Source organism: Eretmochelys imbricata, chromosome 1 (genome assembly GCF_965152235.1).
Source record: "Eretmochelys imbricata isolate rEreImb1 chromosome 1, rEreImb1.hap1, whole genome shotgun sequence".
In the NCBI taxonomy this organism is placed as follows: Eukaryota; Metazoa; Chordata; order Testudines; family Cheloniidae; genus Eretmochelys; species Eretmochelys imbricata.
The window spans coordinates 36,808,468-36,834,305 of record NC_135572.1 but is presented as its reverse complement, the minus strand read 5'-3'; the positions used below and the strand labels follow the sequence as shown (position 1 = coordinate 36,834,305).

Sequence of the window (25,838 nt, the reverse complement as noted above, 5' to 3'; positions counted from 1 at the left end):
GCACTCTCTCCTCCAATCTAAACTGACTCTCAGATTTCCTTGATCCCTTCCAGACAGGCTTTCAGTCTTGGTGTGGAATAAAGACCAAAGTGGCCTCCCATTGGCTGATGGTCTCTTCCTAGTGATGGACAAAGTCTAACAGTCCATGCTGATTCTTTTAACTCTGTCAACAATCTTTGAGCATGAGATTTTCTTGGCTTGTCTGGAGATCCTGGCAAGGTTACATGGGATCACAGTGAAACAGTCCTATTTTTATAATTCAGAGATTCCAGAGGGTTGTGTTGATTCCTAGGCTCTCTTATGTGGAGTTCCAGGAGGATTTCTGCAGTCAGCCATTCAAAATGTATATGAAGCCACTAGGGGAATTTGGGATGTGGTGCCATTATTATGTGGATGACACAGAGCTTTAGATCTCTTTTTGATTGAACCCAGATGGGTTCCCTTTACTTTCCTAATAACTGGATAAGATTGGGACCTAGACGAGAGTGAGCTGACACTCAATCCAGACACAAGAGTTGAAGCTGGATGGCTGGGAAGAATATTTTCAAAGTTGGTTGTGGACGATGTCTGGCCCCAAGATTGAGGGAGTTTAATTACTCTCTGTCAGGGAGCTACTAATGATTCCCCAAATGCTCCTGGAGTTCCAGGTGGCTGTGTGGAGATGCCATTTTTTCATCACGCTTAACACATTTGCACCCATTTTTTTTGACATTGTAATTCATGTCCTTGTGGCCTACAGATTGGATGAACGCAGTGTGCTCTATATGGATCTATGATTGCAGATGCTTCAAGAGCTAGAGGAGGTGCAGAAAGAAGCAGCCTGTTTATTTAGTGCATATTTAGTGGTGCTCGATGCCAGAAACATCTCATACCAGTGCTCCATAGACTGCCATAGCTTTCTCTTCACTTCTGGTTGTAATTCAAGGCTTTCACAGCTTGAGTTCAAGGCACTGAAGCCCATTATGTTTAGGGTTACTGATCATGTGTTCATGCAAACTTGAAAAAATTATCTTTTAAAAAAATCATTAGTACTTCAGAGTTTTTGTGAAACGGGTGTTTTTTAAAATCAAGTTGATGAAATCCCTCAAGTGCTAAGTACTACACATATATGAATATTAAAGGTTATTCTGCACAACCACCCACAAATTAATATGAAATAAAATTAAATTTGTAACTCAAACTGATAAAAACACTCAAGATATTCAAAGTTAAATCTTGAAAGTACAGAACAAATTGCCCCATTGGCAACAGAAAGAAACTGAGCGTTGGTCTCAATTAAGAATTTACTGACTTTTATTGGTTTGTGTCACAGCATAAATATGATTTTTCTAAACTAAATTATAGGTCTGGTTAAAAATTTCCCATCAAAACACTTTTTCCCTCCATAGCAAATTGAGTTTTCATCCAAATTAATATTTTTGCAGAGGTACCCATTTTTCCTTTTTGATTTTTGGAAAACCTACATATCACTTTTTTTGTGCCAAAACCCATAGTTTTTGGCTGAACATTTTTGTTTTTCAGCAACTAAGAATCAAATTATTTCTGGTATTTGGGTTTTGCTCTAATAAATTTGTTAGTCTCTAAGGTGCCACAAGGACTCCTGTTCTTTTTGCGGATACAGACTAACACGGCTGCTACTCTGAAAAGAGAAATTCAAAATATTCAGCCAAAAAAAAAAAAGTATTTCCTAACCAGCTCTACTAACTTCCATTGCTTTGCATTATTAAAAAAATTATGAGATTTTAAAATATCTGTCATTCACCTAAAGCAATTTCCAAGTACTTCTGGAGCGAGACCCATCTTGATTATATTCAAAATTACACCTCAGTCCTGCAAGCTACCCTTTGTAAGTGGATGGGTCAGAAGGATGCCACCTGGGCACACAGGCCAGCCTGCAAAAACTCCTTTGCAGAATCAGAGCCTGAAGGTCCAACAGTTTAAATAATGGCATTTGCTTGAGTTACACAAATGCCTTGGCAGAAAGAGCTATAAAAAATCCAGACTGAAATTTTCACATCTATGAGTGTAAATTGGGTAGCAAAATCCGTTTCAAGGGAGCTAAAGGTCATCCATTGGATTTAGGTGCCTAACTTTTGAAAATTTGGCCTCACTAGCTTGAAACATATAAGCAATATCCTAGTAAATGAGCCTAATGTGTCTTGGAATGCCTATTATGTAGATAGATGGCCTGCCAGTCTATTCTCATCTGCAGGCCTTGCTTGTCCCTAGTGCTGATGAAAGAATATACAAAGCAGCAGGATTTTCCTTCAAATACACTGTACTCACTATGTGTTGAAAGAAAACCTCTCTCTTACCTTGGTCCTGGTGGTGGTTTACCCACTTCAATCCTTCTAAGAGAAATAATGGAAGCTGAACAATAGAAGGTGAACTTATATCAGCTAAGACTCAAAGATAGAACTCCATTCTCTCAGGCCATATTAGACTCTCTGCCAATTGCTCTGTACTCTAAGGTGGTGTATACATTTTCAGAGGATGGTGCATAAACTGTATTCAGTATTCCCTGAGGATGGGAAAACTGACAGAGTCCTGAGAGAAGTTGCCAAGAATGAGCCTGACCTGATAGAAGGTCATATTCGATTGTTCAACTTTTGGTAACTTGTTAAAAGACCTGGCTAAATAACACCCAAAGATGGAGGGCCTTATTCAGGTTTGACTCTGTCCCTGCTCAGTGACGTCAGTGGGATGGAATATGGCTGAGCAGGACATGAATAAAACTCGAGTAAGGACCATAAAGATACATCAGCCGAGGAAACGGTAAGGGGTTTTGAGCCTCATTCCTGTCAGACACCATATGAACCTGTTCAAATGAATAATCGTTGTCCTGTAGCATGTCATCATTCCATCCCACAATCTTTTGAACTCATTGTGTCTACCTAGGTACTCATGTGGCCTCTGTTACCTACTTTCTGAGCATCTCACAAGCATTTATCCTCATGACACACCTATGTGGTAGAGAAATATCATTCCAATTTTTATGAAGGGACCTGAGACACAGAGTAGCTTACATGACAAGACAGGAAGATTGTGGCTGATTTAGATATCTAACTCAGGGTCCATCTACTAGATGGTCCTTCTACCTCCCATTTTAGGTGCTGGCTTATTGACTCCTACCCTATCACCCAGTATGATACTGTATGCTGATCTCACACATTGTTCTTGGTTTAAAACGGGACTCAGGAGGAAAGGAAAGAAAACATTCATACTACTTTTGAGGGTGAATGTCTTAACAGATCCATAGTGCAAACCTATGTAACAGGTCTGCAGGCCAATCTGTGACTCTTGCAGGGTCCACTTAGCACTTAATGCAAACTGGAAGTTGGCAGTTTCCCCACCAAATAGATGATTATTAAAATGTTTTTTAGTCTCTCTATTTGCTTCTCAAATGTCATGGTTTACTGGAGAGTTATTGTTACAAGCTGCTGAATGTATTTTTGGCAGTCTGCTACCTTTCTTTATTCCACCTGCCATTTATTTGAACATTATTATCTTAGTGGGACACATCTCTTAGGGCCACATCCTGCTTTCATTGAAGTCAATGGAAATTTTTCCACGAGCTTCAACAATAGCAGGCTGCAAGGCTGCCTGGTAATTTCCCAGGTATTGACACCTGAACAACCAGGAAGTATAATGAAAGGAAAAGAGAGAAACATAATTGGCAGCATTGTTAAGATATAACAGGCTACAACCCACCTTCTGTTGTGCTGGTGTACAAGTACCTGGCAAAGAGCAAGAGTAGAGGACAGGCAAAGTCTACTACAACCAAGCAGGATATTTTCTTAATGCTTCTATGAATGGGGAACAACGATTATACTTACATACTTCAGAGGAATGTTCTGAAGATTAATGTTTGCAGAGCACCTTGGGATCCTTGAATAAAAGTTACTACAGACGTGTATACATAAATGGTGGTAGTTTCTGAGAGATTCTGGTTTGTACTGGTAGTTTTAATGAGGCTCTCTGATTACTTTTGCAATCTAGGCTTCTTTAGCTTTCATGCCTGTTATCTAGATTAACACCTTGACAAATGTAATTTGGTCAATTTCCGGGTTAAATGAAGACAAAAGAAAATATGAAGCTGATGAAGCTTCCATTTTGTTTAATTTCAAATAACTCAAAAATGGACACACTGTTTGTTTATTTCATAAAGCTTTCATTCCTTGTTGGAATATTGTACGATAAAAATGAGCCTGGAGCAAATCCTGTTTTAGTATTGACACAGCCTGTCATGAACTTGTATGAACAATCCCACAATAATAATTAACTAACCAGCTTTTTCCCATCTCCTGCCCTTGCAGGCTTAAAAAGATCATAGCCAGCTTCAGAAATCTCCAAACACTTGGGCTACAAGGTGTCACATAGCAGAACAGCATAGCGTTTCCTTCTTTAATCATCACTTAATTTTGGAAGAACAAGGCTGTTGTGCAAACGAAATTGAACAATGAAATTACTGTGATCTTAAGCCCGTATTAAAGCTGAATAGAGACTGGTATTTCAGTCTCTTTCATTGGAATTCCATGCTGCTGGGGTCACAGGTGAACCCACTTTTTAGCACAATGGCTGTAGTTAGAAGTGGTTTTTAAATGCCAAAGGAAATTAAAATGTTCAGTTAAAAATACATTTCTAGGTGATAGATTTATTTATTGCTATTTCTGTAGCACTCATCACTATAGTATCTTAGGCCCAGATTCTGCCACATTTACTAATGTTGAGTAGCATATTGCTCTATAAATGGTCCCATTAACTTCGGTAGGGCTAATATTGGAGTAAGCTACTGTACAACATGAGCAAGGGTGTCAGAATCAGCCTCTGAGTGTCTACATGGTGAGTTATGTACCTTACACATTTTTGTCTAGTATCACTCCATCCCATTTGCAGAATGAGGGTATAGGTTCTGAAGTTGAGAAGACACATTCTCATGACTTCTAAGTCTCTGCTATTTACTAAAAAGGGTTTTGTTCCTATATTAATAGTCCCAGAGGCTGGAAGAGCTGGTTCTTTCCACCATGGCCCCAGGGCCGGGGGAGCTCACTCTGCCCTGTCAGCCGGAAGAGCTGGATCTCCCCCTACGGCCCTAGGGACAGAAGAACTGTCATCTTCCACCCCAGCCCAGGCTGGAGGAGCTCGCTTTCCTGCCCTGGTCTAGGAGGAGTAATGTGCCCCCACTGATTAGGGGGGCCTGTGTCCCTGCTTGCCCCCATTGTGCACGCCTAGTGCTACAAGGAAATTCAGCATGAAAGGATGGCCTTTTATTGGGGCAACTATGAATGGAAACAAACGTCACTCAGGAGATCAGGCTAAGTCACACAGGTGAGAGCAGTATGCTACAAAGCTCATGCGATTGCACACATGAGTTCTTTCCAGTGCAGATCCTTCCCTAATCCAAACTACCAACTTGCCTCCTCCTAAGTGAAAATCCTTTCAACTTCATGGTAAATGCCCTGTACTATTGTGGGACTGGACAAAATTGTGTCCAACCAAAGAAAAAACACGAGACATCGACAAGACAGTTCAGAATGCTTTTAGCACCCCAAATGTTTCTTTATGGGGTGAAAAACTGTATTAGAGTCACTGCTTTTCTAGGGTTTGTCTGTGGTGCGAATACGGGAAGGCCTAACATTTGAGCAGCGCACAGTTCCTGTTTTGTTGTTGAATATAAAAACATATTGTAAAATTCATAAGAGGTTTTTTAATGGTTAAGGGTGAAACCTTCCCATTAGATTCAGGAGGCATAGCTGAGATAAGCAATAGAAATTACAATCTGTGTAATCAGAAATGGAGACGTTTTGCTTCTTCAATAGCACAGCTCCAGAAACATAGGGTAAAGCAGCCAGCACAACAGATTTGCACTGGCTGCAGTGGCTCTCATGGAGGACATGAAGTCTGGCGAAAAGACTGTTCTGCCACCACACATCAAAAATGCAGACCTCACTGAGGAGCTAGATGGGGACAGCACTCTATCAACCATTGTTGAACTTGCCACTTATGAGAGAAAAGCAACACTGGCTGCCATTAAAAAGTCATCATTTGCTGAGTACTGACAGTAGTATTTGACATACTGAAAATCCCCAGCATGCTGGGAATGAGAAATAACCGTAGTAACTGGGCAGTACCTGTTAGCAAAGGTTGACTTTTTGATGGCTGCCTCTGTCCTTAGTTCCAAATTCTCTTCCAAAGGTGACAAACTTTAATGACACTTTAAATAAATGACAGATTTCAGAGTAACAGCTGTGTTAGTCTGTATTCACAAAAAGAAAAGGAGTACTTGTGGCACCTTAGAGACTAACCAATTTATCTGAGAGTCTCTAAGGTGCCACAAGTACTCCTTTTCTTTTTAAATAAATGGATATCCATGAAAAGAAGGGAAGGAGAGACACATGATAGCATGGTACTGCCTGGTTGGCACAAAACAAATTCCCATCAAACAGTTCCCATTTTTTTTCACTTCAGTGATATTCATGTATCATATGTCCCTTGAATCAATTACAATTTGCCACTAGTTACTGGTTGAGCCCTACTGGAGTCTGAAACCTGCTCCCATAGACAAAGGGAAGGGATTGAACTGAAATCCACTGTCCTGATCACATGCAAAATGAGTGATCAGTCCACAGAGGTCTCTGACAGGAGGATTTCATCATCAGAAGTGGGGTGATGAATATGCATAGTATTTCTGTATGTAATGAATATCTGATTCCATTAATGTGAGAGTAGGGAGACCCATAAATTGCTGGTGTTATACCGCACACTGACTATGTAACAGGGAAAGATAGCTTTTCCCTGTTTCTTTCTATACTTCACTTGTGGAGATAGATGGCCTGATTCTCCTCACACTTACAACAGCTTTACACAATTGTTATTGCATTTTCATGAAGTAACTCCCGATTTACAGCAGTGTAAAGGAAAGGAGAACCGGGCCCAAGACTTCACATTGCAAATATTTCATTTCAAAATATGGCATAGAAAATATTTAAGCAGGTGGCTAAAAATGTACTTGTCCTGAAAATGTATGTGAATTAATGCTTGAGTACTGGAATACTCATAGCAAATAAACATAGGAGGATCATGAACATGGTTAACACAAAATTACCTTTGAAATAATACTCTTCCTTCATCTCTAGTGTTTGTATATATTATATAGATGGATGTGTTATGAATGTGAGGTATTATTGGTTATTCACGTATATCTTTTCAGAACAATATGTGGGTTTCTTAATGTTTTTCAATAGGTTAGGAGCACTGATCTGTTACTTGAGGTTTCATCACTTGGGCTGAGGAGGGATGAGATGGAGTGAAATTGCTTCAGCGGGAGTATAAGCAGCTCAGCACATGTGAAAGAAAGGCTCAGGAAAAGCATGGATGTTAAGACAGCCAAACGAGGCAGTCTGAAAGAAGGTTTGGTCTGATTTTTATGTTGAGTAGGAATTATTTTTATAGTGCACTAAAGTGGAATTCAAAAAACAAATTTAGTTGATCTCATCCCCTATCATAGGGATGCTGTTACAGTGTTACCCATTCCGGTGAAATCCTGGCCCCACTGAAGACAATGGAAGCTTTGCCATTGATGTCAGTGGAGAGAGGATGTCACCCTGGATCTTTGCAAGCATTTTATACATGTACTTGAGCAGCCTCCTCTGTTCCATCTGTTATTGCGCTATATTCCCAGACTCCCTTACCCCAACCTTATACATAATTGCTTCATGCTTGGTCCCCCTTCCTCCTAGTCGCTTTTGTCCAATCTGCCAAACTGAAAAAAATCTCCACTGGCTAATGGTTATTACAGCTGATTGTTTCTTGCCATTGGTGGTAGACACTGTGAAGAAGACAGTGAAATTGAATAAAAAGCCCTATAAAACATGTGCACAGGAAACAATCCTAAGATTGCTAAAATAGACTTGACAGCAGCTAACATGCATACGAGTGGTTTTGCTTAGGCTTTGGCATAGTAAAGTAAGGGTACATCATCAGTGGGTATTTCTCTACTATTTGAGATGCAAGCTCTAGTCATAATTGCAGTGCTGCCTAGCAGTTGTAGCTGTAGTTTGCCTGAAACAGTGAGAAAGAGATATTAACACATCATAAATATCTCTGGCTTACGAATCCCAAAAATACACGGACATAATGAATTTGCTTTTCCCAATTCTATTGCCTTTTAACTTTAATAACCTCCTACCTCATGACATTCCACCATCTCCTTCTTTATTATTAACATTTTTCTTTTTTCATTTCTCTCTATCTTCTTCTAGCCTATCTTCTGTTACCACTCCATTGGTTGCAAAGGCCCAAACTTTCAAATCTCGATGGTATCTACAGTCAGGGACCAAAATTCATATCTGGGCACCAAAACAACTGGCCTGACTTTTCCTTGAGCATGCTCTAATTCACATTACATTGATGTTTTCCTTTTGATGTGGATAAAATGAGCCAAATTCTCCTCCCACTTATACAAGTGTAACCCAAGAATTACCCCACTGAAGTCAATGGTGTTAAAATGGTGTAAAACTAGAGAGTTCAGAATCAGGCCCATTATCTTTACACCAGTTATGAGGTTTTCCTTTGTAGACATGGAAATTATGCATATGGACAGGTGCTCTCTTCTCTATTTCCTCCTAACTAGTATCATTGATTGCACACACTTTTCCTTATTTTGTCTCTTGCAACTCTCACTTTCAACCCACCTAATTTCCTCCAGGCATCTGCCTCATCAGAGCCTCTTGCAAGTAACCCAGCATGGTGATCATGCAGGTAACATTTATTTTATTTAAATCTTTAGGATAATAAAATTGGAGGTATCAGATGTGTGTTAAAATGCTTCCAATTTTATCACACATCTAACACCTCCAATTTTATTACCTTAAAGATTTAAATAAAAAACAAATATGCTTTGCCTGTAAGCCAGAAATTCTCCTCTTTGATCGAATAAGCCTGATTCCATTTAAAGTCATTTCGGAATAATTTTATCTTCTAATTTCAGAGTGCTCATGTAAATGTGTATAGTAGTGAGTCTGAAGGCACTCCTGAAATGCATAATGCTAGAAACACAAACTTTAACTTTTTTTTCCTAGATAAGAAGGTGTTTTAATAAATTAAACACTGGCACTGATTATGTCCTAAATGTTGACATTTGAAATAAGATGCTACAAGCAGCTTCTTATCTAGAAAATAGAAGCCAGAGTCAATAACCAAAGCATAAAATGTAGGAATATTACTGATATCATGCAAGATAGGGCTGAATTTGGTGAAAGAAGCTGGTGAGATAGAACAGCTGCTCTTAACATTTGTTTAGGTTGACGAAGTAGCTAGTGTTCAACCAGTTTGGTTTTTATATGGCCTTGAAAGATACGTCAACAATAGCTATTAAATCTACATCACTATCAGAAACTGTTACCTCCTTGTTGATCAAAAATATGAAATGGAGTAAAAGAAAACATAACATACCATGTTCACACACAACACAAAAAGAACTATATCAGGGACATCAGGGAAGGTGGAATACTATAACAACACATGTTATATTGTTATACTATTCCACCCACCTTAATGGAGAACCCTTGGGTGTGGCTACTCCATAGCCTTTCGAATCCAGATTTCCTCCCACTTTCATGGTGTCACACGGCTTTCGCTGTTCAATGTATTCGTTCATGGTGGACTCCAGGAGGAAGGCAAACTTGCCCTTGGATTTGCGAACACGGGCTACTCCCTCCGCTGTAGTCCTAGTGAACACTGATGGCTCTGCCGATTTCATGTAGGTCCACATCTTTTCATACACGGCTATTTTTGATCTCTGGAGAAAAATAAGGGAAATTAGGTACACCCTAGACGTTGAAGCATCGAATGCATCACAACTCAATGTACAATTGATCAAAGCTGGTCCCTCATGCCAGCAGGTTTTGGACAATTTTACCTGGGCAAGAGATTTCCTTGCACGCTTTGGTTATTTAAAAAAACCAAACACAGTAAATAACAATAATATAATAACAACAAACGTTAATCTTAGGCACCCTGTAGCCTCTGGGAGCCTTAATAAAATAATTGCAAGCATCGACCTGAAGTCTCAGCTACACAAAGGCAGTTTTCGCTTCCAGAGCAGAGTAAAAGGATTTTAGGGTGACTGAAAATTCAAGCCAAAACTTACAAATGGGCAATATATCCCTTAAAAACCACAGAGCAGGAGAAAGAGAAAAAGAAAACAGGCCTCCCACAAATACTGGGCCAAATCTTGAAGTCCTTACTCAGTTTTAATGCTCACTTTTTACTCAGTCAAAACTCCTATTGCCTTTAGTAAGTTTTGCTTGAGTAAAGGCTGAGTAGTTACTTCAAAATACACCCCACACTAAAAACAAACATAAACAAATCTCAGATGTGCACACACACACTATTAAAAAGGAACCAAAACGGTGTATTGAGCTTTGATCTCAAAGACATGGCATCTTGGTCTTTCGTTTGTGTTTTGGGAGAGAGAATTCCAATATCCATGACCCTTCGCCTACCATGCCCTTCCTCCTGTCATCTCAGGATTGTACCAGTGCCTCAGACCTCAACCAGAAATGTATGATAAATTTACAGCTTGTTGTAGATTACTTGGAAATCTGTCTCCCTGGTGCATGCTTAGCACAATTACAAATGATAATGCCTTATAGGTGGGAAAAGATGGTATTGTTTTTTTGTTATTGTAATTATCTAAAACTTTATTAAGAAAGAAAGAAGGAAAGAAAGAAAGAAAAGAAAAATTCTATTGTCAGGAATAAGGCTTTGCGTATTTGTTATTCATATTTAACATGTACAATTAAAAGCCACCTACCTTTACTCCCATACTCCCCCCAACAATATGGATACATATATTCAAACCTAGATAATGCACAACTTTTAAAATGCTGGCAGCTATACATCAAATGGCATCTCTCCCTTCCTCTTTGGCATGGGAGGAGAAGGCTCCTTTTAGTGAAACTAGAATTTTCTAGGGGGCTCCATTCAGCTCTTGTACAAGTCAATAGGAGTTCCCATTGAAGCAGAATTAGGTTTTGGGCTTAGTCCTGCAAAGTACTGAGCACTCCTGGGAGGTGCTGAGTGCCCGCTTGCCCCAAAGTAGCAAAATGCTTATGTGCATCCATATTCAACAAAGCACTTAAGCGTGTGCTTAACCTTATGTCAGTGGGACTTAAGAATGTGCTTAAGTGCTTTTCTGAATAGGGACAGATGCTGAATCAGCCTAAAGTCCCACTGACTTCAGTGGGAGTTGAGGTTTGTCAGCACCTTGTTCCATGACCGGCAGAATGGGTGGAACTGGGGAGATTTTACAAGACAATCTGGAATTAAAGAATTAAATATTCACTTAAATCTATTTACCTTCAAAGGGTTAGTATGGGACCTCTGTAGAAGATAAAGAAAAACTCCCTGAAGTATTTATCTGTACCAATTACTGAATAATTGTATTAGTAATATGGCCAGAAAACAATGTCTCACCCGCACAGGAGAATGGTGAAAGGAAACATCTTTGTGGTTGGAACATTTATCAGTGTTTGCTAGTGAACAGCATTTTACCACAAGTGTCTCATGAATATGCCTTGTGTAGGAGCTTAACAAAATCTCTTCATTTTTTTCAGCTGGTGCACACACTCTATTTATCGTGTTATGGAAAAAATACTGACAGCTAAAAAATTCCAATCATCAAAAATACCTACACAGCTCATCATGTCCATGGAACCAGCTCCGGCCGCTGTTACCCTGGTATCAATTCATACTACTTCCATAGTGTCCATAAGCCATGATAACTATTGAGTTACTCTGCATTTACATCTGTGTAACTGGGAGCAGGATCTGGGCCTGATTCACCACTGTATTATTCCTATTTTACATTAGGATAACTGCACTCATTTCATTTAGACTGGCATAAAACCGGAGTACTGCAGTGCTGAATCAGGTGCCATATCAAGAATGCTGACGTGTCCTTATCTGTCTCTACTTCCCAATCATTCCTGAAGTTTTTAGTGCAAGATTCTTGATAAGGTGAAAATATAGTGTGCTGGTTTCTCTCTTAAAACTAAAACATAATAAATTAAGGTAAAATTTTCACTCTTCTGTCTTAGCAAATCATGGCCTACATTTCCTAAAGAAGGTCTTTTTAAAAAAACCTTTTTCATAATTCAGTTTCCTTCTCCCACCAGGCAAACAGAAAGCACTGAAGTTCTAACAAGTCCTTATCTATATAGAAACACTGTCAAGCCTCCAACTTTCAGCTGAATAATTCTGTCAGCATTAACATTCAATATATAAGCTAAACTAGAATGAAAACCAGACAGAAAACCAATAGATTTTCCACACTATAATATAAGGAAATAGTGAGAGGTTTGAATTCTCATACTTAGTCTACTAGACAATGCTACCTTTCATATAGGACTTCTTTTTTCTGCAAAACAATTGAAATTTAATTCTCTGCCTTTGAGTAAACTGCTCTCAATGTTCAGCTTTCACAGCTTCCAGCCAGCTTTAATAACAGTGAGAAAGGAACTCTGTTTTTCTTTTAAGTTGACTTTTAAAAAGAACATTTTTTTCTCTTGCTGATCAATCAGAACTAAAGCAGACTGCAAATTAGTTTAGATTTTCTGACATTTGGACCCCATACAGTCAGGGTCATGAGTGATCATTTTTCATTGAGATGGTAATTATTAATAAAATGGTAACCAACAGCATGAAGCCCCAAAACGATGAGAAGTGCTCTTTGTCTTCTAACCTTTTAGAATGCTGGACTGAGCGAATCAGGTGCAGTTTTCCTTTAATGTTTATCAGGGCGGGATCTTAATGTCTGTACTGTAAAAGAATTAGGTGAAGATGTTTGCATCCCTTTGGAAATACTTTATTGTTTCTCCTATATTTCTTGTTAAGTATTTTTTGCAATAGACATGGCAACATTGCCTAGATCAGAACCCTTTTGAAGATAAGCCTTCAGATACATGATTTAAACAAAGTGCTCCAGCTAGCCTAGCGCTCGTTAAAGCTTCACATTTATATGTGCAGTTACATTTAGTTTTTGTGGCTACTTTTGTCTTGTTTGCTTTTATGTTCTAAAATACGGGGGGGGGGGGGTAATGTTGAGACACAGTTGATCTTGCTGCTATTCTTTTAATTTCCAAAGATAAAAGTGAAAGAATGGTGTTTACCACAGGTGGACTCAAAAATGCTATTTCTTTTTTTAAAATGGCTCTTGTTATTTACATAGAATACAGAGTTTAACCACAATATAGTAGTTATCGTTATAGCATGACTAGAAAAAAATGACAAAAGTATTGTGGCCGAGATTGGTAGTTCGTCCTTATATCAAAGGAGCTGACCTCATTATTTCAAAATTGCAGTTTGTCAGAGTGTTATGGAAGCTTCAGAAAAAGGGTCCCATTCTTTGTTTCTTTTCCCAAATCCTATACACGCACTCTGCAGCATTGCCAACAAGAAGTGAGATTTTATGATAGGCATGTGAAATATATTAAAAAAATAATGGGGAACTATTAAGAAATGCACATAATGAATCTAAAGTTAAATAAAGCTGCCTTATTCCTCAGCCATTTATATATTTTAATTACCCTTACTGTGTTAGCTTAGTTAATGGAACTACTCATATGCAATGGTCATCATTTTGGTCTGCACCAAGGATCGAACCTGAAATCTGCAAAACTAGAACCGTGACTCTTCAGAAGTTAGTTAAAGAGCCAGACTTTGTAGCCCAGGCACCAAGGAGTCCTCATAACACATAGTGGTCAGAGGGTTACACATTGCCTCAGGACAAAGGGAACTCATCTGGAGCATCACAGGATCATAGCTGTTCAAAACCCAGACAAGCCCCCATGTATGTGACAGCCACTATCTTGGCCCCAACCTCCAGACCCAGAGCTATAAGTTGTAACAGACCCATCTTCTTTCATGAGTGGGCACAGAGAGGACATGTAACACACACTGAACAATGGATTGCACATAAGGCTAAACATATGAATAGGTGTTTGCAAGATTAGAGTCCCAGATTGTAAAATCTATGAGTCAGGGTCTTTTCTAGCCGTATGTTCAGTAAGGCACCCACCATACTGATGGACACAGTACAGGTGCAAAATAATACTAAAACATTTTTACGAAGTCTTCTAAAATTTCTCCATGCATCTTCTGTGGTAAAATACCTAACTATAGGCAGGTTAGGAATGTGTAGCAGATTCTATGTCAAATCCTTAAAGGGATATTGTCAGTTATTTTGGAACCACATTTAAGTTTTGTTAAAAATGTATACCTAGTTGAGAGATTTGAGTCTGAAGGCAAATCCTAATGGTCTCTTTTTTTTTGAGGGGGGGGGGGTGGAGGAGAGGAACACCCTGGCATTTGTCAGTGTCCTTTTTAACAAGACTTAACGAAAAGTCCAACTCCTTGTTTCTACTGAAAACATCTTTTCTCTATGAACTTTAGCCAGCACCTGGCAGTTAATTAATCTCATATGAGGCTACTGGCTAACAATGTCTAGCTAAAAACGACATGAGAACACTAAGACTCATACCAGTTCAGCCAACTGGGCTGTACGTCCGACTGCTAGAGACAGAAAACTAAGCAGGAGTGATCAGTGTTTTTATGTACTGTTGGTAAAATCAGTGCTTTCTGTCTCCAAACTGCTGGGAGAAGAGAACAATACCTCCCTACCACACTGATATAGGAAAACAAATGAAAATGAACTAATCAATAGAGATAGCACACAACAAATTCATATAACTGGTCATTTATGCTGTTTTGTAATGCTCCAAACCCACAAAAACATCACATTTTCCACGTTCTATGTAAGTCAGCGATTAGTAAAATTTGTATCCAGTCACCAGCATATACTTCATATACTTCCCAAAAGCAAAAGAGTCCCCAGCAAAACCTCTAGGTAGAAGCAAAACAGCAAGACTCCTTATAATCATCATAGCTCATTCAATGCTGGATATTATTTCAGTACTGTAGCTTGAGATGAATCAGTAGTGTAATGCTGCTCTAATTATCTCTGGTTCCACTATCCCTCAGGGCTGTTCCCTTGCCTGATGTGTCAAGATCAATAACCTTTCTACAAATTAAAAGGACTGCAAATGCTAACAAGTGGCGCTGGAGGTAGAAATTGTAACCTCACAATTTGCAGGAGCTACAAACCACAACATAATTATTTGTAAAGGAACATCATTCTGAACATTTCATCGTAGACTTGTCTGTAGGGAGGATGGTCCTTATTAAGCATACCAACTTACTCTGAAGAATTCTTTTGTTGACCCTGAGTCCAGTGTTCCATATGCAATTTCGGTTTGTTTGGCAAGGTCTTCTGCACTTTCTATGGGCGAGACCATTCGCTCAACAGTCAAGAAAGCAGCGAGGTTAGCAGTGTATGACGAAATAATGATGAGTGTGAAGAACCACCAAACACCTCCAACAATGCGACCTGAGAGGGATCTAAACACGAATAAGATAATGCACATTTTCCTATCTCTTATGCCAAGGACAGAAAGAAAAAGAGAGAGTGAGAGATATCATTATTACTGGGTATTTATTAATAAATAACGGTCAATGGGTGTGAGATTTTTATAAGTTTAATATACCACTGTATATTTCATAATAACCCGCCCGTCATAAATGACGAGGCCTATAATATACAATGTAGTATATAAACAGTGCTATTTGTACATGGCATTGCGAATACTCTAGTGCTTATTCTCTTGATACTTTTTAATACAGGAAATTGCTGCTAGACTGCACTATACAGGATTTATAACAAGTGTCGTCTATTTTCGGAGAGTGAAAACAGTAAAGCAAGGCGCGCTCTATTCTTCCTTCTCAAATATAAAACAAAACGCAAAGTCCCCACGCTCCCGTGAGTGTACAATATGCTGCAGGTAGTATTGGAATGTTATTGCCACTCGTATGTAATTTGCCACTTATAGGGAAACAACCCCAGTACATATTCCTCCAGCTGTCTGGAAACCCGTAGTTTCAGGTAATTATTTAAGAAGCTGTGCATAACAACAGGATTATTGGCAACCAATAAGTAATAAATAATACTTTCCATTTCGGTGCCACCGGTCACCTGAGGAAAATGCTGCGCAAAATTAATGAATATGTAGTCTTACACACTCGCTGATGTAAACACTTTGCCAAGTATACAGATGAGAAAACAGGCAGAAAAAAGATTGCTTCTGTTGCCATTGAAGTAAGTCATAGGGAGTTTTGCCATGAAATTCAAAGGGAGCAGGATTGAGCTCAGAGACATTGCCTTATGCACAGTATCATCCTTCCTCCCCTGTGTGTTATCTAAGCATATGTTCTGAAAGGAAACAGTACTCTTCAAAGCCTTATTTAGTGTAGCAAACACAATTGAGATACATACCATTTTATTTCATATACATTGCCTTAAAATACAACCTCATAATATGAAACAACAAAGGCTCTGGGAGCACGAATTAGTGCTACCACTTCTGGAAACCTGGCTTTGACTCCTGAATAGGCCACAAGCAGAAGTATGTTTGGTTGTTGAATAATATTCACATTGTACTGTATATAATACTGTTCATATTAACAGTGAATATTCTCCTGTTAATGAGAATATTATTTAATTAATGTTCACCACAACTTTATGAGGTTGGTTGAAGAAGGATTATCAATATTTTACAAATTAGAAATCTGAAGTACATGGTTAATGGGCCTATCCTGCAGCCCTTACTCTGGCAAAACTTAACTTCAAGGAGACTCATCTGAGTAGAGGCTGCAGTACTAAGGCCAAAGGATAATTTAAAAAAAAAAACACATAAGTAATTTATGGCCAGATTTTAAATGACTTCCTGGGATTTTCAAAAGCACCTAGGTGCCTAACACCCACTGATTTCAATGAACTTTTCTATTTTCAAAAGTGACTAAGGCCCAGATTTTTAAATGTAATTAGGTATTGCCGTGCTCAGCACTGCAACACCTAACTGACTTAGGAACCTAAATCTCCTTTTTAAAAGGGGTTGATGTTTCTAAATCAGTGAGGCATTGCAATGCTGAGCACAGCAATACTTAAATCTGGGATTTAGACACTTAAGAATCCAAGTCCCATTGACTTTTCAATGAGAAAGGCTTCTGAATTACCAGTATCACTTTTGAAAATGGGACTTAGGATCCTAAGTCATTTAGAGACTTTTTGAAAATTTTATCTTAAGTGTCTTTCCTAAGACTGCACAAGAATTCAGTGTCAGAGACAAGGTGAGAACTTGGAAGTTCCTGATTTCAAATCCTATGTACTTGTCACTAGGTTGTCCTCATTGGGAACACTCACTTTTGCTGACATTTTACACAGGTTGAAGTCTGCCCAAGAAAGGGCTAAGAAATTGAATAGGAAGAATATATTTGAATTGAGCAGAACTTTCTAAGTTTTCATAATGTCTGATAACAAGATTGCTGTTTCTGGGTCATGATTTTGAGCAACAAATCCATACAACATTTTAAAAACAAAACAGAAGTATTTAAAAGGTAAAAAGATGATGCATTTTTAAGTTGGCTATTTCTCTTAGATGGCAAAGTGAATGTGTGATCCGGGATCCATGATTTTTGCCTCTAGAGTGAGATTTTGAAAAATGCTCACTCAGCATTGGGCTAATTTTGTTCTCACTGAAATCAATGGGAGTTGTAATTACCACAGACTACTAGAGCCGCAGAGTTAGTGTTAGTGCAGAGTTAGACTCAGCGCTGAACACTTTTAAAAATCCCACTGTTAATGCTAAGTTTAGGCATCCACGTTGGAAAAAATTGGCCTTAATGTTTAATGAGCTGGTGGTGAGTGATTCAAATCAAAGTTCCTGCAGTTCTCCCCAGGATCTGGGGAAGTTTGGATGCTCAGGTCCAACCCTTGAAGTTTGGCAATTATATAGTATTTATCAGAAATAGTCACTAAAAGCATTTTCTGTCTTATACACAATGATATTCTGCAAGCAGTGACTGCACAATTTAATATGAAACAAAACTAGGACATTCATTCATGCAGGTCAGATAGCATACCTGCATGCTGTTACTACTGTGATAAAATGGGCAAGGTTTAGTACTTGTACAGTTCCAATGAAGTCAATGAAATTGCCCCTATGTGTACAAGTTATCAGCAGACAAAATAAGTAACTGTTCCTGATTTATTTACACTGAAGTCTGAAAGGTACCAATAGTGATAAAATTCCTAAGCACTTTCTCTAATACTCTTGCTGTAGTTTCTAAATGGAAAAACGCCACAAACAGTGAACTTCTACATAGCACCAGTAAAAGAAGAAAAGGAAAAATGTATGCACCTCGGCATCATGAGTGTTGAAGATAAAATGCAAAAGTTAAAAGATTTGACACGAACCTGGGGGAAATATCACATCCTTGTTGCATAAAGGCACCCAGGGAAAACCAGAGGCTGTTGAATATGCCAAACTCATTGGGAGGCTGATCACTCGGTCCTTCTTTCCCATCCTCTGGCTCTTCTGTGTGCCACTCATACGGGCTAAACCTGCTAACTAGGAACAGGACCACACTGACACCAATGTAGGCAAAGACTATGCACATCCAGATCTCATACGCCAAAGGGTCCAAGAAGGAAAACACTCCTGGTTTAGATTTCTGGGGCTTTTTGATCATAATGGATATCCCCAAACTCATAAAAGGCTTAGAAAAATCAATGACCTCTTCTCGTACCAAAGTGATGGTCAGAGGTGCAACAGCAATCTCTGCTTTCTAGAAGAAAAAGAAATATAGATGCATAGATTAATTGAATTTGGTTTATAAAATCATCTAAGCAGCTACTTCCAAAATTACAGCTTTAACACCAGCAAATTGTTAGGTTTATTTATGTTTTCTTTTAATTAATTTAATCAATTATTAAAATAAAATGCAGATTTATATTTGAATAGGAAGTATAGAGATAATTTAGTATACAGATAATGTGGAAGGCTCAGATACTATGGTGATGGGTTGCAGAATAAAATCCTAAAAAAGATCATTTGAGGCATCACCTAGGTTGTTAAAGTAAGTAAAAAAACAAGTAAACTTAAAACAAAATTATAATAATCACGCGATCCCCACCAAATGTGCAGAGTAATAGTTCTGACTACAAAACCATCAGATATAGTCAGAGATAACCAAATTTTCTGTCTGATATGATCCCTCCTGCAGGAAAAGAAGCAAATAAATGATCCCACTGTGTACTCCAAATAGTAGGAGAAATATAGAAATGAAGGAAAGAAACAAATTAAGGCCCAGATGCTGCAAAGATATAAGCCTGTAAAGTTTAGTATGTGCCTAAGTCTTTGTAGGATCAGGGCATTCATACGTTTGTTTTGGTGTTACCTTAGATCATGTTAAAAGGCAGCATGTCAGGAATGGAAATGAAAAAGTGTGGTGCTTCCATCCACCACCTTTACAGTTGATGGGGAAAACCTGAATTTGAGACGAACACATGAATACGTGGATCTAGTATGTTTATATCGGAAATTCCAATCCTGACTGGGTTTCTAGGCGAGTCTCTAACACGAATACTTAATAAAAATAAATAATGTATACCTTGGTTTATGAGAAAATAAGATATTGGCCTAAATTTCTCTCTTGTCTCCTTAATAAGTACAAGTATGATAGAGCTGGTGATAAGTTAGTTCTTCCCACAGGAAGCATAGAAAAGTCCCATAGGGTCAAATTCCAGACCCCTATGCAAAGCCTGAGTTGAATAGTTTTCTACAGGGAATCTCTCTGGGATTCATTTGGAATAAATCCTCAATCCCCAGGAGTGGAGCTCGAACATTGCCTTTGTACAGGGGTAACTGTAGTTCACGGATGCAGCCTTGAATTATTCCCCTGCCCCCACTTGGATGTTTTGGCCAGTGGATCTGCATAGACACTCTATCAAAAAAGATGAAATCACTATGCATGGTTATCCTTCATGAATGAAAAAACAGTATCTGTCATGCTGTCTGCTATCATGTAGCCTATTTGTATTATGCCAGGTTGCTTAGATTTGTTAATTTAGGCCTGGAATAAAATTCTCTTATAAAAGTAAAAGATCTTGTGGAGGGAGGTCATGCTGATGCAGCACACTGACTACACTGATGGATGTTTTATTAAAATTCTCTATTGTGCCACATATCCAAAATATATATGAAGGAAATTTATAACAGCAGACTGACGTGTGTGGCTAACACACATTCTCAGCATGCACTGTAATGGTTCCATAGACGATGACTGGGTATTATCTGTTGTATGCATGTGTATTTGATATTTCCCTAACATGATTTTTTTATTTTATGGGCCTAAAACACTTAATACATTATGAAAAACACGGTGAGCAATTGCTGCATCTGGCCCAGGAGCTAGGCTCTAAGGGCTAAATTCTGACTTTTGCAGCCGGAGGCATGGAATGGGTCAGGGCAGCAGAGATGTGGCAACTGGGTGGTGGTACTGTGAACCATCTCTGCCATCCACCACACTTCCCTCCAGGTGATATAATGAGAGGGCAGGTCCCTCACATTTCAACCAACCTGACTGGCTATGCTTTGTCTAAGATATGGAGCATTACTGGATGTGTTAGTTGGGCCACTATTGTGCTCAGGGGCTTAAATCTGTACTCTTTGAAATCAAGGGGAAAACGCTCACAGAGATCAATGGTGCAGAGTAATACCCTGGGACTGTTAGTGGCAGCATTCTGCCTGGCTCCCTTGTGCATGTGATGAATAGTGTCCCTGTGTTGTCCTTCTCTCATCCCCAAGACATCCATAAGGGGCAGCCAAGACTGACTCCCAAGCCTCCATGACATTAGTGTCTTAATTTTCTTGTATAAGTACTAAAATGCTGCAAATTCATTTTATGGACAAGCATCCTTAAAAATGCGGTTCATAGGCCACAATTTAGCAATACACTTAAAATGTTTAGCACGTGATTAAGGCCATGCCAACTCAGCAAAGTACTTAAGCACATGCTCAAGTCCTATTGACTTCAATGGGATGTAAGCACATGATGAAAGTTAAGCATGTGCTTAAATGCTTTGCTGAATTAACCTCTGAGCAAGTTGATTGTATGATACAAAACCAGAAAGAAAATCTGAAATGCTATAAGTTTTTGTACTCCTGTAAAATTTGAAATGCCTAAAAACTCTTAAAATTAAAAAAAAAATCTATATGTTAAAAATAGTTCAGGAATGAGACACATTCCAGCTAGAAGGAAGTTTTGTAGCCAAATGATAAACCTCTGAAAATGGAGACTTATACTAGAAATTCTGCCAGATCCTTAGATTATATCTGCACTTGAAAGTCCCACTGTACAGTTTTAACCTAAGCACCAACTGAAAATAATTATACATCAAGCTGTAATTTTTTCATTGTGCAAATCTGAAACAATATAAGCTAAAATCATCCCTAATATAACTTCACTGAGTTTAACTGGAATTAAAGCAACAATGGATTTGACCTAGTTTATCTATACACATTCATGCACACATATGTACATAAAGAGTCTTTTGAAGAATGTGTGTGTAATGATGGGTTGTCCCTTAGAGGCAACCATACAGCTGTAATCTGAGCCTTTTAGAACTTTTGATAATATGAGTTATTAGAGTGTGAAATAAGACAGCTTGAATTCAGCCACTGAAAATGCTGAACCAATTTCATAGCAACAATTTGTTTTGAAATATGTTTGAAAATCTCACTTGCTTGCACGGCAGCCATTACAGCAATACCTGTATTTTGGGTAAACATTACAACAGCATTGTCAACTCTCACAATTTTTTTGCAAATCTCCCAATATTGGTGGTTTTATTATAGCCCTAGCTCTTGGAGAGCTGTGATTACATGAGAATGTCAGTTTTCATTAAAGCAAGGAAGTTTCTCAAAAGCCAAAAAGTAAAGAAAAAGAACCCTATATATATATTTATATATACACACATATATACAATCTCAAGATTTTTAAGCTAATCTCATGATTTATTGGGCCTCACTCATGATTTCAGAAAACTGGGGTTGGCAGTATCATTATGTTTTGTCTACTTGGTGAAACAGCCCACGATTACTCTAAATGTTGCTTGTTTTCTCTAAGATGCATTTCTCACGCATACAAATCCCCTCTTTGCAGAAGAACAGTTTAATTGCTGAATTTGAACACCATGCCATATCTTCTTTTATTTGAAGTTTCAGTTACTGTGAGCATGAATGGCTAATGCAGCACTCTCATAATTAGGTTTCAGAGTAGCAGCCATGTTAGTCTGTATTCGCAAAAAGAAAAGGAGTACTTGTGGCACCTTAGAGACTAACCCATTTATTTGACCATAAGCTTTCGTGAGCGACAAGTGAGCTGTAGCTCACGAAAGCTTATGCTCAAATAAATTGGTTAGTCTCATAATTAGATATCTGAAAGATTCAGAGAAACTTCTAGTCTTCTGTATACTGACAATAACTTGCCATATTTAATAACTCTCACTGTAAGTAGTAGACTTGATTATTGGTCTGAAAAAGTATCACCTAAGACTTGATTTCTCCGTAGCCAAACAGATACTGGGAGTATATCAGGGCTCCTGGTAAGTCTCTCAAGTTCTGTGATATTAGGTGGAGTGGTGATGAAGCAGGGTTTTTAGATATCAATTAACTGGATTTATTTTTAGCTGCCAGAGTCTGTCCACAAACCTTGGCGGTGTCTGGAGTGATTTTCACAAGTATACTGTTTTGCACATTAGGGCATGCATAAACCCTTATTCTGATGAGGATTGGTGTCTGGGTAATCTAAGGAAGATGTTCTTATAGTTATTTCAGTATGATGTGTTCACCAAAATATTAAACCTCCTACTTTATAGTTTCCCCAGAAAAAGTAAAGAGATACAATTATGGATTTAAGTGATTACTAAAAGGAACACGAGTCTATACAAATAATGACTCAACATTTTTGAACCCCTATTTTACAAAATAATTGGGGACAGAGGAGTTCATAAAATTGAAAAGTTAATAAAATTGAACCTCTCAAAATTACAGTAGGTATGGTGCATACATTTCAGTATGGTGTAGGCATCACTTTTTTCTTATCCTTCAAAGCACTGCAAAGTGCTTTCCAATGCATTGAAGGCATCGGTATGTAAAGGGATGTTGACTTGTTCTTCATCAACACCTCTTTCATATAACTGGCTGTTCATAAAATCCAGTTTCTACTTTATTTTGTGCCTGGTGAAACTGGAGTTTTGCTGAACAGTGACAACATAAACTTGAAAATCCTACATCTATGACAATATTTCAGTCCAGGCTACATTACTATTGAGCATGGATGGGTTATGGATCCTTCAGACTTTAGGTATCATGGCAAGATTAGGTCTGATGCTAAGGACAGTTTTACTTGCTGGAGTGTTATATTTCATCCCTATGAGTACATATATATATATATATATGAGTACATATATAATATTTAGTCATTCCCCTGACCACCACTCATATTGTGCTGTCTTAAAATAAGCACATAAAAATATGAACTCTAGAATCCCATCACTTCTCAGACTTTGACAGAAATGGGTAATGACCTTCTTATTCCTTACACAGTGAAAGAATAACATTCTGTGTCAGGAGAATGAATATTTAATTGGGGTTGACTGCTAGTGCATCTAGAAACACCTGTTGCAAATCGCTAACGGCATTCATCACCACAAGGTGCTTCTGTGAATAAGCTAGTTATCAAGGGTTGTAGAGTATTGTCGAGACTATTACTGTCATTCAGATAGATCAGGAGAGTAGACTGGGATTTCTAGATAGCATTTATGGAGTCCAAGAAACCCCCAACCAAAACAAACCCCTAGAAAAATAAACATTACAGCAATGCATGCATAGTTCTCCACTGGGTAGAGGATAAGAGGGAGAACAAATTGTATGTGACAGATGTCAGTCACTTCACTTAATACACTACTGGAAGGTGCTCAAGATACTCTAGTGGTTGGGGGTGGAGGATCTCTCCCCACCCCCTCCTATGGAGATCCTAAACAGCTACCTACTTGGGCTGAGCAGTGGGAACAAGAGCTGGCCCTTAATGCTGCGTATGTTGTTATGAAGATGGGATCCAACATGCTGATACAAACTCTGGAAATAATAGCAGTACATAAAGGCAGAGATAGCAAGCACACTATCCTTTGTTCTTCTAGCACAGCCAGTTGGTGTGCTTTATGGTGGCCTCATTCACACTCCAATAGTCCACTCCTAGAACCAAATTGAGTCTCCATTTTCCCTAAATGATAATGAGGGAACTGCACAAGAACTACTACACTCAATTGCTAAGTGTCATGAGACTTTTCATCACTTTCCTCCCCGACAGAAAAATAAGTATTTATCACATGTATGGGGTGTCTGGTTCACACAGTCCATTTGCAACCCTGGATATCACACACAGGTTTCATGCTTTTCATTTCTATTGAAGTTAGCATCTAGCTGGCACTAATTCTTGTTTGAGCTTGCAAAATACTCTTGGTATTTTTGGTCAGTACTGCAGCTGGTTGCCTATAATGAGATAGATTATTTAAGGACAAATAGGCTTCAAACTCTGCTAGGAAGTTCTCTGAATTGGTTCTAACTATATGGAGGGCCAACATCTCTCTCATGATTCAGCTATAGTGGGTGCACTTAAAAAGTTTCTACTAGCTCTTCATATATTTTATGAGATATCTCTCAATCTATTTAAAGTTTTCTAACATTTTGGACCAGATCCTCAACTGGTGCATCTCCAATTAAGTCAACGGAACTATGCTGATTAACACCACTTGACAATTTGTTTCTTCATTTGCAACTACTGTAATAAAGATATTCTGCTAAATTCTCATGTTTTACTTTCCTGATAGAATTTTACAGTTGTGTTGCCTTCATGCTGCTAGAGAAGAGGCTCACACTTTAGATGGTGTTCAGGCAGTCTTTCCACATTTTAAAAACAGAGACGGGGATAGGTCCTTGGGAACTGCACAGGTAGGTTCTTCTTTGCACAGGTAATCTCCCTACTCTCATGTGGAAAGAGAGATCAGCAACATCTGTGGCACCATCTCCCACTCTCCTGAAGTGCATGGACAGCCCCAGGGTCCATGCCTGGGGGTTCCAAGAGCTGCTGTCTGTCAGGGAAAATCTGGCAAAACTGCACTATTGGAACCAGGCTCCTGGGGAGCTGGAAAGAGGCACAGGGCTTTGGTATGCGTGGTCCTGGCCTTCATTGTAATTGCATGGATCCTGGGAAATTTGTGGAGTTTAGGGTGAAACTCTGTTCACTCAGTTTTTCTTTTCTTTTCTTTATAGACTGGTTCAGGCCATCTTCACAGCAGTGCATACTAGTGTAAATCTTCTCACTTAGATAATTTCAGGATTATTTTAATTTATCACCAAGATGAAGAGCCACTAGGTGGCTCTCTGAGCCTTCTCTAAGTTTGGTAATAATAGACGCTGCAAGTCTCCTTAGATATTTTCCCATCTTTTTGGAACCACAATCTGTTTCTTTCAATGTTCCTGTTTTATCTGTATTCAGGAATCTTACTTTTTTTTGCTATTCTGAGAAGACTTTCCATGGATCATGACAGAATGTGCAGTCATAGTTTCAGAACTAGTTAGTTTCACTCTTAAATCCTATCATTGATGCCATCCTTCTGAAAAATGCTGGTTTTATTTTGAGTAATCTAGTTGTGGATCACACTGACAACACATTGCCGTGTGGATTCTCCATCATTTGAAATCTTTAGAACAAGACTTTGTGTCTTTCTGAAAGATATACCCCATTCAATGCTGAGTTATTGGGCTTGAAGCAGGAGTAACATAGTGAAATTCTATTGCCTGGGTTTTGCAGGAGATCAG

At 38.6% G+C, this 25,838-nt stretch overlaps 1 protein-coding gene across 8 annotated transcripts in view; it reads right to left on the bottom strand.

Moving 5' to 3' along the window:
* The window catches only part of GRIA4 (glutamate ionotropic receptor AMPA type subunit 4), a 294,730-nt gene that overhangs the window by 33,766 nt on the left and 235,126 nt on the right, over positions 1-25,838 (bottom strand). For 5 of the 8 annotated variants that reach the window (XM_077805819.1, XM_077805810.1, XM_077805839.1 and 2 more), the window contains 3 exons: positions 18,371-18,741; positions 15,261-15,459; positions 9,552-9,799 (listed from right to left, as the gene is read on the bottom strand). The exons of 2 other annotated variants lie outside the window; for them this stretch is intronic. In XM_077805819.1, coding sequence (XP_077661945.1) covers positions 9,552-9,799; positions 15,261-15,459; positions 18,371-18,741 — 818 coding nt within the window. The remainder of the gene's footprint in view (positions 1-9,551; positions 9,800-15,260; positions 15,460-18,370; positions 18,742-25,838) is intronic. One more of the 8 variants, XM_077805858.1, reaches the window with a different exon arrangement.